Source organism: Andrena cerasifolii, chromosome 2, assembly GCF_050908995.1.
Source record: "Andrena cerasifolii isolate SP2316 chromosome 2, iyAndCera1_principal, whole genome shotgun sequence".
Classification (NCBI taxonomy): domain Eukaryota; kingdom Metazoa; phylum Arthropoda; class Insecta; order Hymenoptera; family Andrenidae; genus Andrena; species Andrena cerasifolii.
In genome coordinates this window covers 5993887-6008649 of record NC_135119.1, presented here as the reverse complement: position 1 = coordinate 6008649, position 14763 = coordinate 5993887, and the positions used below count along the sequence as shown (strand labels likewise).

Below are 14763 nucleotides of genomic sequence, written 5' to 3'. Positions count from 1 at the left end.
AAAAAAAATTCATAAATATTCGCCTCTTTTCGACCGCCTGACTAGGCATAACCGCTTAACTAGTATGTCCCGCTGTCCCGATTTTACTGTCCCATTGCCTGGACACATGGTGAAACAATTCAGCAATTTGGATGTTTTCTAGGGAAATTAAATAAAAAAAACAACACAATAGTTTTTCCTATTGGCATATTTTTTCTGTATAAGTAATTTATTCAAATGAGTAAACAACCTGAGTAAAAACAATCTATTATTGAATGATTAATTTTAAGATTATGCGTATTCGTGTGTGACGCGCGAATTTTACACATGAATATTGAATTGAATATTATCATTAAAACAAGATAATAAGAATACAAAGTAATAATTGCTAAGGTGTTAAATAACGATTTTAATATTGTGTCAACAATAACTCGTACTTATTTCACAGTTTGCACACATGGTCAGGTTTAGGGCCATTCCGGAATTTCACTGTACCAGTAGATAGACACGCGAATAAAAAACTAATAAGACCTTTAATTTTAATCTTCCAATCAAAAAATAATACTACAAGCTACCAGTTTTCTAAAAATGTATTAGTTGTACCAATATACTAAACATTATTAATTATATTCGCTTAAGAAAAAGTAGGGACAGTTTAGCAAAAAATATGTACATGAATATATTTTATTAAATATTTGAATAATTGAATAAAACAGTTATTTTAAGGATAAAGCGAATATTAAATGTAATAATCAGTATTATTTACACTAGTGTCCAGGTATTGGGACATTTACCTTAAACACGCGTAACTATGTAAAGCAAACGTTTTGGAAGTTTTTGCGGCAGGCGGGAGAAGGCGTGTTACTTTCATGACGCCGTTACGTTTGTCCCCGCTCTCCCCCACCCTTAAAGTTACGAAAGGATTACTTCTTTGCAAAAAATTCTTAAAAATTGATACAAAAAATAAGCCGTTTATACGGGCTTCTCCCCTTAAAGAATTGTCGAAGCCACCTTCGAGCCAACCTGGTCTTAGCATCTAAAGATGTCTTTCTCAGAATGAAAGAAGTAATCGGTGTACGGATTTGTCTGTTTCAGAGCTTCTTGGAGGCGAACTCCAAATGCTGGTGGAACGCAGCCTTGGTGGACGCAACCCGACAACTCAGGTACAAGGGTCACGTGTCACCTGGCGTGCTGATGGTAGGCGGACCACCCTGTGCCCTCGAGGTCTTGAGGGCAGCCTGGGCTCGAAATGTCCTACGACCGCCAGCCGATCATGCTATCACCTGTCTCGGTGAGTGGTCGATTTAAATAATTACTCTCATGACTCCCCACTGTACTACCTACCACACAAGCATCCTAAATGTATCCGCGCACGCATTGATCTTCCGCCGAAGAAGAGTACGAAGCCCACGTAGAACGCTTACGACAATTAAAGGGTGGAGACCCCGATGAAACTCGAGGCGCATCGTGTGTCGGCCGGCAATATTCCGCCGCACAAACGGGCGTGCAATAAACGGAATTGTTATGCCACGCGGTTGTATCTCGAATCGTTAAGGGAAGCCGGCGATAATGCAAATTGGACATGGCGTTAAGTTCTCGCGCGGACGAATGCTCGCGTCGAGCATGCCGCTACGTTTAAATCGGGAAGCCAGCGTATCGGCTGCTTTATCTTTACGCAACCACGGTTCTCGCTTTATCGCCGCTGCTTTACCGCGTTCCTTATAGAAGCATTCCGAGTTCCGTACGGGCTTACCACGCGTTTCTCTGCTCTTACGTGCTTCTACGCGCCGCTAAGTATTGTCGGCTGTCGTCGTCGCCACCTCGCGCGACTGAAACGCGGCTGAAACCAGCTCCCTGCCACATAATGGGAACACGAAACGATACAACGTCGATCGACGGTGTCGCGCGTTCTTTTTTTTCACGCGGGCATTCGTCATTGTTTCCTCTGCAACGTTTCCCCCTTTTTTTCTTCATCCCCCTATCTCTCTCTCCCACTAAGCCCCTCTGCCTTTCACCGTTTCTCACCAAGTTTTCCACTTTTTCTGCCTCGCGTCTGTTCCCCGTGTCCTACGTACACCCACGCACCACCAGCTCGCATACCGAGCGTATATGCTAATGCGCCCAAGTTCCAAAGCGCATTGGCGTAACGGCGCAATTAATAACGCTGCGCGACGCGATATCACCTGCCCCTATTTTTCCCATCTCGCCATGAATCACGTTTTGCTAGCCAGCTCGGTATCGTCGACTGCGGCGGAGGTAGAAGCTTTACACGTCCACACGTTTACCTTGCCACGCGCATTTCATAGTAGATCAGTCGATGAAACGCTTTCATTCCTCGCGAGATAATTCATGAATCCCCCGGTATGGTTTTATCTAGAATCACCTGCACAACCATTTTTCCGCTCCACGCCTCCTGCCCCAGCGGTGGCAGTTAACCCGCCACCCACCATCGCTTACGATCGAAATAATCCCATGGTAATCGCGGTGTCGCGGCTCTGAATTCACCGGTCGCATAAAATCACCCTCCGCGCCGCGCAGCGGGCAAAAATGGGGTAGTTTGCTTCAAAATCAAAGAACTTTTGATAGAAATGAGATAGAGCGATGATTTTTTTTTTAAATTAAAGCTGAAAGATCGCAGAATATGGGGAAATTAATGAAATTATGGTACGAACGTTTTTTACCTTTGGAAATCTGTGTTAAACTTGAAATTTTACAATAAAATTATCTTTTATCCATTATCATGTTCAGTTAGATTTTTTTTTCGGCATGTTGTACATCATTTCCCATAGATTCTGTCGCGCTGATTTCAAATCCGTTCGCACAATTTGTCTACTCCCTCAGGATTTTGAAAAAAATTGATTTTTGTGAAATAAACTAATGAATCATAATTTTTTCGTTGAAATGATTTGATAACCCACTGGTTAGACGGTACATTGAATTTCCATATATTATTACACAATCAAAATAAGAATTTTGAATGTTTATTTTAAAATATTGAATGTTTTACATCTCGTGATCACTTGACGTATCGCTGTCATTGTCGCTGTCATTTGCACATGAATTAAGGTAAGTAGTTAATCTTTTTACCTTACTTCTCATCAACGAATTTTTTAATTTCTGTCGATTCATTATTTTGTTCGTACAACTTTAATCGATTGTTTATTAACATAATTGAAATTTTCGGGTCGGTTAAGTATATTGCTCGATTAAAAACGCCGAACATTCTATTCTTTCGACTATTTTGTCGTGAATGCAATATCATATTTTTCCTATAAAGTTTATGCCAGGATTTATTTGCAGCTTCTGAATACTACGCTATTGGCAGTGGAAACTGTCTTGCTACTTCGCAACCATGTTTTAATAATTTGTGTAATGTAGGACTCATTCGAGCCCACGGAAATAATTTATAATGAAGACAATATGTCTCCCAGCAGAATTTCTCGAGTTCCTTCAACTTTAATGGCTTTTTACATTTAAATTTATTCACGATAAGGACTCTCATCTAGTGTCGCCACAATATATTGTATCTCGAATCTCGACTTGATTTCTTATCCAACAGTACTTTCCACATAGGAACAAGCATTTTAGAATATCCAATTTATAGGTATGCATAAAAGGAAATCATTTTTTGGAATGATTTCGAAGTAGCAAGACAGTTTCCATTACTAATAGCGTATTACTCAGAAGATGCAAATGAATCCTGGCATAAACTTTATAGGAAAAATATGATAATGCATTCACGACAAAATAGTCGAAAGAATAGAATGTTCGACGTTTTTAATCGAGCAATACACTTAACCGACCCAAAAATTTCAATTATGTTAATGAACAATCGATTAAAGTTGTACGAATAAAATAATGAATCGGCAGAAATTAAAAAATTCGTTGATGAGAAGTAAGGTAAAAAGATTAAATACTTACCTTAATTCATGTGCAAATGACAGCGACAATGACAGCGATACGTCAAGTGACCACGAGATGTAAAACATTCAATATTTAAAAAAAACATTAAAAATTCTTATTTTGATTGTGTAATAATATATGGAAATACAATATACCTTCAAACCAGTGGGTTATCAAATCATTTCAACGAAAAAATTATGATTCATTAGTTTATTTCACAAAAATCGATTTTTTTCAAAATCCTGAGGGGTAGACAAATCTTACGAACGGATTTGAAATCAGCGCGACAAAATCTATGGGAAATGATGTACAACATGTCGAAAAAAAATTCTACCCGAACATGGTAATGGATAAAACATAATTTTATTGTAAAATTTCAAGTTTAACACAGATTTCCAAAGGTAAAAAACGTCCCTACCATAATTTCACTAATTTCCCCATATTCTGCGATCTTTCAGCTTCAATTTAAAAAAAAATCATCGCTCTATCTCATTTCTATCAAAAGTTCTTCGATTTTGAAACAAACCACCTCACTTTTGCCCGCTGTGCGGCGGTTTACAACCGGCGCGCAAGTTTTACAGCGTGGCCGGCGCGCGAACAGTTATCAAAACGCGCGTAAAATACGGCATTGGCTTTCCGCGTGCAATGAAACTGGAGCCTCTCGTAACGGTAACCCTTAAGTCGCCAAGTCATCGGATTCTGCGCCGCTGTCCCCCGCTGTTGCCCGGCTGAGATACTCGCTTTATCAGCGCGATTTCGCCCGGCCACGCTCGGACACGCAGCGGGGTGCATCGCGCGCCTTGCACGCGCCTATGCATCCCCGCGCGTTCGCTGCATCGCTACGTGTCGCGAGCGTAAAAAACGTAACGATAGCCCCACGGGTTCTGCATCGTTTATCTGCCTCGGATTATAGAGCATCCGCGGTATCTGGGGACCGCTTTCCTTATATGCCCACTTTTCCTCCCTCCCTTCCTACGCCCCAATCCCTCTTTTTCCCTCCCCCTCACCTTCCCCGTTCTCCTTCCTCGATTCCCTGGTTTTTAGCCTTTTTATATTCCTCCCCTTCCACGGCTGGCTTTATGCCATAGACGCTTGTATACACCTACACCTATCCGCCGTATATCGGGCCTTATGCTAATGTATATGCATTCCAACATGCCCGGGACACGGGCATATAATTAATGATACCTTGTTCTCGCGGGATACTTCTTTCTAAAGGCAGCTTTAGAAAATTATTCGTACATTGTTCGCGACCTCGTTCGTTACCGCGTTCCCGCGTCGAATATTACCAACAATCCCGGGGCCCTCTCCTAATAAGAAACGTCACTCCGCCCCGCGGCCAACGCGAGCCTGAAATTGATCGCGCGTCGCGCGTCGAGCTACTCGAGCATGTAATGAGGTTCTCTGCTACGACGGCCATCGATTGTCCCCGTTGATCTTTCGCATAAATTTCTCGCGCTTACGCGCGCGTCGCGTCGCTGGGACATTTAAAATCCTGCCATCCGCTGGAAATGCCCGCTGTTCGGCGATCGTTCGATGCGACGGGACACGAGCGGGAGTCCGTGAAATTCCAAGTATACGACTCTGAAATGTTGTTTCATGACACCGTCGCGTCTTCCTCGGAGAGGTAACTCCCTTTTTCATTCGAACGCTACGTCTACTCGTAATGGATCGCGCTTGATCCCCACTTGTTTATGGTTTATCACCCCGAGCAGGCATATTTCACACAGTTTGAGCCGAACGTGAAGCAATCGTTCCAGCGATCCCGATATCTCACGGCCGACCCTTCCCAAAAGAAATGTTAGCGATCCGGGGAAACGGGGGAGCCATTGAGCAACGCGGCTTTATCGTGGGTCATTAAAGGGGCACCGATGGGAATGTAAATGAGGCGTGGCGTTAAGTTCCCGTCCCCGAGAAGGGATCCGTGCCAACGGCAGTCGGGAGTGTTTAAATCGCGGAGTTGGCTTATCTGCTGCGCCTTATCTTTACGCGGCTACGGTTCTCTCTTTATCGGTACCAGTTTACCCGCGCCGCGGATAACCGAGCTTGCGCCCGCGTACGACGCGTCTCACGCTTGCACGCGCTTACAATCGCAGGCAGCCGTCGTTTATTACCGATCGCCGCCACCTGAACAGCGGAAATTGATTCCTGATCCAGCGGTTTATCTGTTAACAACACAACTGCGACGGTTTATCTGTTAACGCCGCAACCGTGACGTTCAGGCAGCTGCGTTCCTTGCTCCATCGCAGAGCACGGGTGATAGAAGTACCATTTTCGTATAAGACGTATCTGAAGCTTCAAATTTTCTGTACTCTTCGATTCCGCAGCCTTTGAACCATTCTTAACTTACAAGGGGAGGCCGCGACGTCTGGGACACGGATTTTGTCCCACATGTTGGGTCCACTACCCCAGAGTTTCTGAAATATTAATAAAAAAAGGTGTTTATGCGTTGACGAAGAGAAGAGATAGCGAAGTTTATTGTAGTGATTAATAGCGGCGCGTGTAAAGGGCAGGTCTCGCACCGGAACTTTCACCGGTTCGATTCTCACTGGGAGGATCCTTTCTTTTTATAAATGTATTTTGTATTGTTTTATTCCTCAACAGATAAATAAAGTACTATTTCTTACATTCTAAAATATGACATTTGTCGTAGAAACAAATGAAACAATAAAATTCACGACACCACGCACATCTGATAAAAGACGTATGGCCACAGGTACATTTTTTTGTTCTAATCCTGCAAAAATTTCTTATGTTTATACGAAACGACGAGTCTGGCTCGTGTCTGTCAACGGAACTTATCGGTGCGGAACGTGCTCGCTATAGCGGGACTTTTATAAGCAAGCTTAGAAGCCGTGTAGGCGACGTATTTCCTTTTGATTTAAATCAAATGTAATGTCCACTAGAAACTAATTGCACAATTAAAAAATGTACCTGTGGTCATACATCTTTTATTAGATGTGCATGGTGTCGTGAATTTTATTGTTTCATTTGTTTTTACGATAAATGTCGTATTTTAGAATGCAAAAAAATAATACTTTATCTTTTGAGGAATAAAACAATACAAAATATTTATACAATACAACTATTTATAGAACAAAAAATGATCACAGTGAGAAGCGAAACACCGGTGAAAGTTCCGGTGCGAGACCTGCCCTTTACACGCGCCGCTATTTATCACTACAATAAGTTTCGCTATCGCTTCTGTTCGTCAACGAATAAACACCTTTTTTCATTAATATTTCGGAAACTCTGGGGCAGTGGGCCCAACATGTGAGACATATATTGGTCTGCTACACCTAAACTACAACATATTCATGAAAATCCGTGTCCCAGATGTCGCGACCTCCCCTGTTAGTCAAACCCCGATCAACCCCAAGAAAGTTCAAAAGACTTTGATTCCAGCTTCGACGTCACAAAGAGTATGAAAAGAAATAGGACCCCGGTGGTAATTCAATTTTCCATCTTCCTTTCAAGTTCCTAAGGGACTCTGCTCCCTCCCTGTCCCTTCCGAGTCTTCGGTTACCTCATTTGCATACCCAGCGTCCTAAACTCGGCATAGCCGCGTTCTCCGTCGTCAGGAACTGCCGCGTATCTCGTCCACCAGCGATCCCGACGCTCGCTTTCGCTCTTCGCGTCCAATTTTTTCTTTCCTCTCCGCTGTCGCATTCCTCTCCATCCCCGCACCCCTCTTCACTGGCATTCTTTTTACCCTCTTTCCACTTTTTTACACCGCGCTCGCTCGTATCTATACACGCCTACGCGCGGCTATCTCGCATACCAGGCTTATGCTAATGCATGCGCATATCCACGCTCACCGGCGTAGGAGCTGAGCTTAATATTACCCGTGCCTCGTGTGACCTTATTTTTACGAGGCAGTTTTACGAAATTACGACCCCCTTCTGTCTCACTCCTCGCCTCCTGAGACTTTCGTCCTCCTCTCGACCGTCGTGTTTCCGTTCCCCGGGAAAGGAGAGGAGGGCCCGTTTGGACGGCCGCCAACCGTGCAGCCAAACAAATCTCCATGCCTATCAAACGCTTATCTGGAGAGCCTCGATTGTCTATGCGAGGAGATTCCAGGGTTACAGAACGTCGGGGACCCTAGACTCCGTTTGTGCATTCGGACGACGCCACAGTGGGGCACGTAACATAGGATTCGCGGAAAAAATGTCATAACTTCGGTGTTTCTCCATATTTTTGAGTAATTTTTTTTTATATTATTTGTCAATAGCCAACGGTTATATGGGCAGCAACATAAATTAAATTGAAGCATCTTTAACAAGTGAAATAGTAATAAACCGAAGAAACGAAGAGTGCACAGCGCACTCGGGTGATTATGTATTAATAACAGCCAAAGTTGCAAATAGTTGCAGCCAATTTTTTTATGGCTGTTAGTAGACGGTATCTGCTTTCAATTAGTACTACCTAGAGCCCGGAGGAAGGCGGAGCTTTGTTTATAAGCCTAAAAGAGTTAATGAAAACTTGAAATACTGGGTAGCTCGAATACTTAATTTTTATTTTTTATTGTTTTTTTTTTATTTAGTGATGATAATACTATATGTCCATACAATCTGAAACTATCAAAAATATAAACTATGCAAAAATAGCGAGAAATACCACTGTGATGAGTTTCTGCGAAATCGCATGCACAGCGCACTCGGGTGATTATGTATTAATAACAGCCAAAGTTGCAAATAGTTGCAGCCAATTTTTTTATGGCTGTTAGTAGACGGTATCTGCTTTCAATTAGTACTACCTAGAGCCCGGAGGAAGGCGGAGCTTTGTTTATAAGCCTAAAAGAGTTAATGAAAACTTGAAATACTGGGTAGCTCGAATACTTAATTTTTATTTTTTATTGTTTTTTTTTTTATTTAGTGATGATAATACTATATGTCCATACAATCTGAAACTATCAAAAATATAAACTATGCAAAAATAGCGAGAAATACCACTGTGATGAGTTTCTGCGAAATCGCATGCACAGCGCACTCGGGTGATTATGTATTAATAACAGTCAAAGTTGCAAATAGTTGCAGCCAATTTTTTTATGGCTGTTAGTAGACGGTATCTGCTTTCAATTAGTACTATCTAGAGCCCGGAGGAAGGCGGAGCTTTGTTTATAAGCCTAAAAGAGTTAATGAAAACTTGAAATACTGGGTAGCTTCATTTGAAGTCGTATAGTGGGATTACAGTGAAGAATTTTCGAAAAATATTTACGTCACAAATAAGCCGAGACTCTACACATTCGAAATACACGCGGTAAGAAAATAAAAATATCTAGAGGAATTCAGAAAAAATTCGACATTCTCGTACGAATATTGACACGTTTCCCGTTGGAATACGAAAGGTTAACTTCAGATCAATTTTTCTTTGCAATTAACATGAATATGACATATCTGTCATATACGTTAGATACGTTGGTCTACTGGCTTTCAGGATATAGTGATGGATACATAAAAATACAACTGTCATTTTAAGACTTTTATCCTCTCCAGCCCCACTGTGCGACGTTGCTCTATTCTTTCCATGCTTTTCGCGTCGACGCGAAGGCGCATATTATCTTAACGCGTTCGCAGTCTGGTCTTCTTGGATTCTTTGGACAGTCGAAGTCACGTATCTCGGAAAAGCGAAGGCTTCTTCGCAGGAATGTTATTCCATGATATTCATTGATTTATTTTTCCACAAATAATCGCACCTTTCCTTGCAGAGGTAAGTTACAAAGCAATGGAAGTTTCACGCTAGGCAAACATAATTGCTCTGTCGTTCGCCCCGCGAATACCGCGGCTTATCCGATCTCTCTATTTACCCCGTTCCATCGTTCCCTTCGTCAAGAACGCGCCACGAGCTCCCGAGGGTCCATGAACGTGACGGTAAGTCGCATGCCTTCGCTCGACAGTTATCGAGCCGGATCAGTAGCTTCCTGAAAGACACGCATTACGCGCCAATGCTAACTACGGCCTTCTTCGCCGATAATAAAACGAGAGATCCGCGATCTGCGTGTCCCGGGCTGCTCGTTATAGAAATCGTGCTTTATAGAAACGCGCGCGCCACTTGTCGTTCCGCGTCGCGCGATTTATCTCGCGAAGGTATCTCCGACGTTCCTGCAATATTTAACCGACGACGATTCATTGAACCACTAACGGGAATCGATGCGACTACGATTTTTCTGTACTGCAACTACAGTCGCAGGGAGATTAACTGGTCCTCTTCCGAATAGAAAAGTTCAATATCGAATTCATTCATTGGACAGAGCACCGTTTTTTACAAAAATTCATTTTTAAAAAAATGACAGCTAGGTACTCAAAGTCAAGCACGTGATTTTCGACCTAAGTTTTCATCTTCTTTTGTTAGTTAAATACTAATAATTATCTCTGTATACTAATCGAAAAATCTCGACAAACACCAGATTGGAGTCTCAAGAATAATCGTGCAAAATTTTATTCAAATCCGTCCACTAATCTCATCTTAATTTATTTTTGTTATTTTATTTTATATTATATTATTTTATTTTATTTTATTTTATTTTATTTTATATATTTATTTTTTATTTCTTTCTCTTATTTTTATCTTTCTATGTAGTAATGGTAATAATTTTGTATCTCTGTACACTAAAGTGTTTCCCGATAATAATAATAATAATAATAATAATAATAATAATAATAATAATAATAATAATAATCTCTGAGATATTTTCGGTACCGCAAACGCTAAGAGCTGCTACGATGCCATTTCTTAAAATATCAGATTCCTTTTTGAAGAGAACACAGCTTAATTTACACACAACAAGGTGTATATCTTGATTTTTAAATACGACGTTTCTTTCTATGAAAAAAAAATTATAAAAATGGCCGTATTCTCCGACCGTCCAAGGTTACATAACCCTTTAAATAGAATATTCTTAGACCGTAGAGGACAAACGAAATGTATGCAAATCGACACAGAATAACACCTGTCCCGAGATAAAGAGCAGTTGGAAGTGATTCGCTCGAATAACTCGAACAAATCGGCCAGTCGTCGGAGCGACTGTAAGAAAGCCCAGCTCATTACTTAAAATCGAGTGGTTAGGGCAGTGAACCAAGCCAGACACATTTTTCCTCCAGCACTCGGACAGCTCTATCAACTCCCAGCCGTCGCCGGCACGCTGGCTCTCCCACAGCAAGGCGAACTTCTTTCCTGTCGCGTAACTTCACAAGTTTCTGCCAGCCTCCGCAAAGGCCGTTTAATCATAGAAACGTTAACATTGTCAGCGTCCGGGGCGTTCGATCAGTCCCAGTCGTAACACGCGTTCCAATACCCGTTCGATAAGCATCTCCGTTACTCGGCCAGGACGAAGTCGCGTGAACCTGTCCTGTCGAAGCCACACGAGTGCCAGGCAATTGTAGCCCACGTATCCGCGCGCCGGCCCGATCCAACCCTCCCCTACCGTGGGGAGCAGCGAAAGGGACGCGGACGCCTGTGCTCCCTAGAAACGCAATCCGAACCCCCCCCGTTTCCCGCGCCCCCTCGACGAAATCCATACGGTGGACAGGATCGACGGCGATAAATCAGCCGGCGAGCCTGCATTCCGGGCCAATTGATTAAGCTGGCACGGCATTGGATTAATGCGCGCGACAACCGGCGCGTTTCCATGCATAAGTTTCACCGAGCGGTGCACGCGTATCGAGCGTTTAGGTGGCCTGTTGATAATCCGACTTTGAAGCGACGCATTAAACAGCCCGGTCTGCTAAAGGTCGGCCGCCGACGGCCATTATTCATTGATAAGTCGCGGAAAGATTGCCGACTGATTTATAGAGACGCGGCTCCGCGGATAAGTCGCGCCGCTGCTAATTAGGATATCCGCCGCCGACCAGTCGAGTTCGCGCTCCAGTTCTACGCGACCGTCAGCGCGCAGCCTGTCGCGCTCCATTTTTAACCCACCCGGATGAGATGTTGCTAGACCAGCCGCGCTTTTGGATAATCCATCCGGCCAGCGATCTCTGTGATTTATTGTTATTCCAGAGATAACAGCGGCGCGTAATTCCACCCGACACTCGCTGAGCCAATCGAGCCGGATCGATGGAAATTAACCGATTACCAGGCTTGTCCCCGCCGTGCTCCTTTTCCTCCTTTCGATCGCTCGCGATCAAGGCTGTTATTTCGATATCGGGACGATCAATTGCCGGTGTTATCTCGTTGAAAAGCCTGGGCACCGGGCCCCGTAATGGACGGTTGCGACACGGGCCCACGTTCCGCGCGTGTCTGTCCCGCCGCACCGTGCGCGACAATGAAACACGGCGACGAACGCACTTGTACTTTCACGCCCGGCCAATCTAGCCGCGCTTCCGGAAACAGGCGACGGGGACGGAGAAACGTCTGATTCGCCATAAATATCTCGCGGTATGCAGGCATTAGCATACGGACGGTGCGCGAGCCGCCGCTTCGGACACCTGGAAAGACGGTCCTCCGCTCCCCTCCCTGTTATCGCCAGCAACAATGAGCGGCACCCCGTTGCACGACTTGGAAAGTGGTTTACGAGCCTCCCGCGATATCCCGCCGATTGCGCTCGCGGGATCGCGAAGGCGATCCGCTCCGCTTCACCACTCGCCGGAATTGGCGCATTCCGCCCGGAGATATATCGATACGCCGCACGCTTCGGTTACTAGCGGTGCATGCATTATGCTGATAGATACTTGTTTCGAGGCTCCCCGGTGGCACGTGGATCGCTCGAATGGGAATTCCAGATGCTAATGCCGGGACAAGTTAATACCTCAGCCCAGATAAGAAGGGGCCCTCGTTAGACCGCAGATAATTCATACGTCGTGCCGGAAAGAACAACGATCGGGCCCCGTTCGGTTACACGCCTGCGCCTCTACGCACGGTTAATTCCCGAGCCGGATTAACGGCGGGCCCGGCCGTGCACGCTGCAATTAGATCGTGCATTTCCGCCGGGAGGGAGGGAAAAGAATCTGTTAACCGGTAGCCTTCGTTGTTGTCGATAGCTCCCTCGGCACTGCTGATTAAGGCATCCTCTGGCTTTCACCTGTGCTCTCTGGGGCGAGAGATGGAGGTCTGACCGAAGCCTGACGGATGGTTCGTTTGGATGATGCTTGAATGTCCCTTTGGAAGTTCAGGCTGAAGGGGGCAGGTAGAAACTAGATGGGGATAGAGTTCCTCCATATGTATAAGTACGCAATAAATATTGTGTGCCCGAGACAGTAGACCCGAGTGTGTAGACAGCATATTGCGATGGTGAACTTCTTCCTGTGTGGACGAAGAAGTTCAGGCCAGTTGTCAACGACACCTGTGATGAAGGATTCCACAATGCAGAATTCGCTGTCGATGCCAAGTATCTATGATAAACAAAGTGGAATAATGTTTGTATACCTTTTGTCTAAGTTTAACAAATTAGACAACGTTTAATCACCTACACATTTGTTCACAGAAGACAAGACAGTGTCTTTCACAATTAGTTAGCCTTCTTAATTTAGGTGAACAAACCTGTGGATCACTGTACATAGTCTCCGATTGATACGCGTTAAGGGGACTAGGCAGTCGAAAAATCGATTTTTTTATTGCATTTTCCGAAAGTACTATCTTTTCTGAATACAATGCCGCTTGGTTTATAGTAAAATTCGCAAAATTGCAGATTTGGCAGCTGAAAACGTCAAGCGGCAACCTATAGCGCCACCTTTGCCCAGAAACTTTAAATGCGTTTTTCTTGAATATTTTTTTCTCTTCATTTGTTCCTGATTGCGAGCGAATTGAGGTTCAAATCGACTTGGAAAAAATTACAGGATGTGTAGAACGTGTGTCATTTCGGTGCAAACCTCTGATATGGTCCGTAAAAATTCGTGATTTCTTAATTTTTTTTTATGAAAATCTCGAATTGGTCCAAGGCATAACGTCCGCCACAAAACATGCATATGCATGTGTGGTATCGGAAGCTTCATGAGGAATTTCGATGTGTGAAATATCAGAGCATGAGTTTTGGGACTCATTACCCGTGGGGCCATATTACCCTCCATTATGGGGGGCCAATATATCAACACGCATAGTTTTGGAAACTTTAAGTTTATATTTGAAAATATCCAAGATTAAGTGTCCTTACTTATAAATATCGATTCTAAGTACCTTTTATCAAATATATCCCGACACACAACACTTTAACTTTCTTAACCTACAAGAAATGCCTACCTCTTCTTGGGGACGACGAAAAACTTTCGTTTCGTAGGTTATGTTATTTATGCTTATTATAGCTCCATCCAGGGTTTACCCCGTTGATATACTTAAATAAATAAAGAAACAAATCTAGTGTCATATGTTTTTCTCTGTGTATATAGCTAGTAGATGCATTGGCTATCGCTATTAGCCGCTAGATATTTTTGTTTTTAATGTGATAATCATGGTGGGCTGAATTATCAGCAGAGGGCCATAACACCACCTTTTCCTCTATATGCAACAAATTCACTGTTTCTTTATGCTGATTGAAAGTCACATTTATATCTACTTCATAAATTTGTCAAAAATAATATTTTTCTTCACTGTGTGTCCCCGAATCTTACGTACCATTTTTACGAAACTTTTTGTTCTCCAAAACGCCAAAAATGGATATGCAATATTTCTGCACTAAGCCATCGATATATGTATACATATTGTACATGACGAAATTGAATGACGATTGGAATCGTCGCGACCCTGGTAACAAGGCTCCAATGTATTTCCCCCTTCCTGTCCCCTAGCGTTCGTCGACCACCCCCACTCGATCGACATTTCCTCCGCGTCCACGTCTGGGATTGCTTTCGGTTCGATTTCTTTCACCCCGAAGCTAATCGCCCGTCTCTATCCGCTCGATACTCTTTGTCGCGCCCGCCTGCCAGAAGTGTGACGGCAAGGTGATTACAG

The 14763-nt window shown here is 43.6% G+C and overlaps 1 protein-coding gene across 3 annotated transcripts in view; it reads left to right on the top strand.

Annotated features, from left to right (window-relative positions):
- Knockout (Stork-head domain-containing protein knockout) overlaps positions 1-14763 on the top strand; it is a 133334-nt gene that overhangs the window by 81318 nt on the left and 37253 nt on the right. For all 3 annotated transcript variants that reach the window (XM_076830263.1, XM_076830261.1, XM_076830262.1), the window contains exon 3: positions 1075-1270. In XM_076830263.1, coding sequence (XP_076686378.1) covers positions 1075-1270 — 196 coding nt within the window. The remainder of the gene's footprint in view (positions 1-1074; positions 1271-14763) is intronic.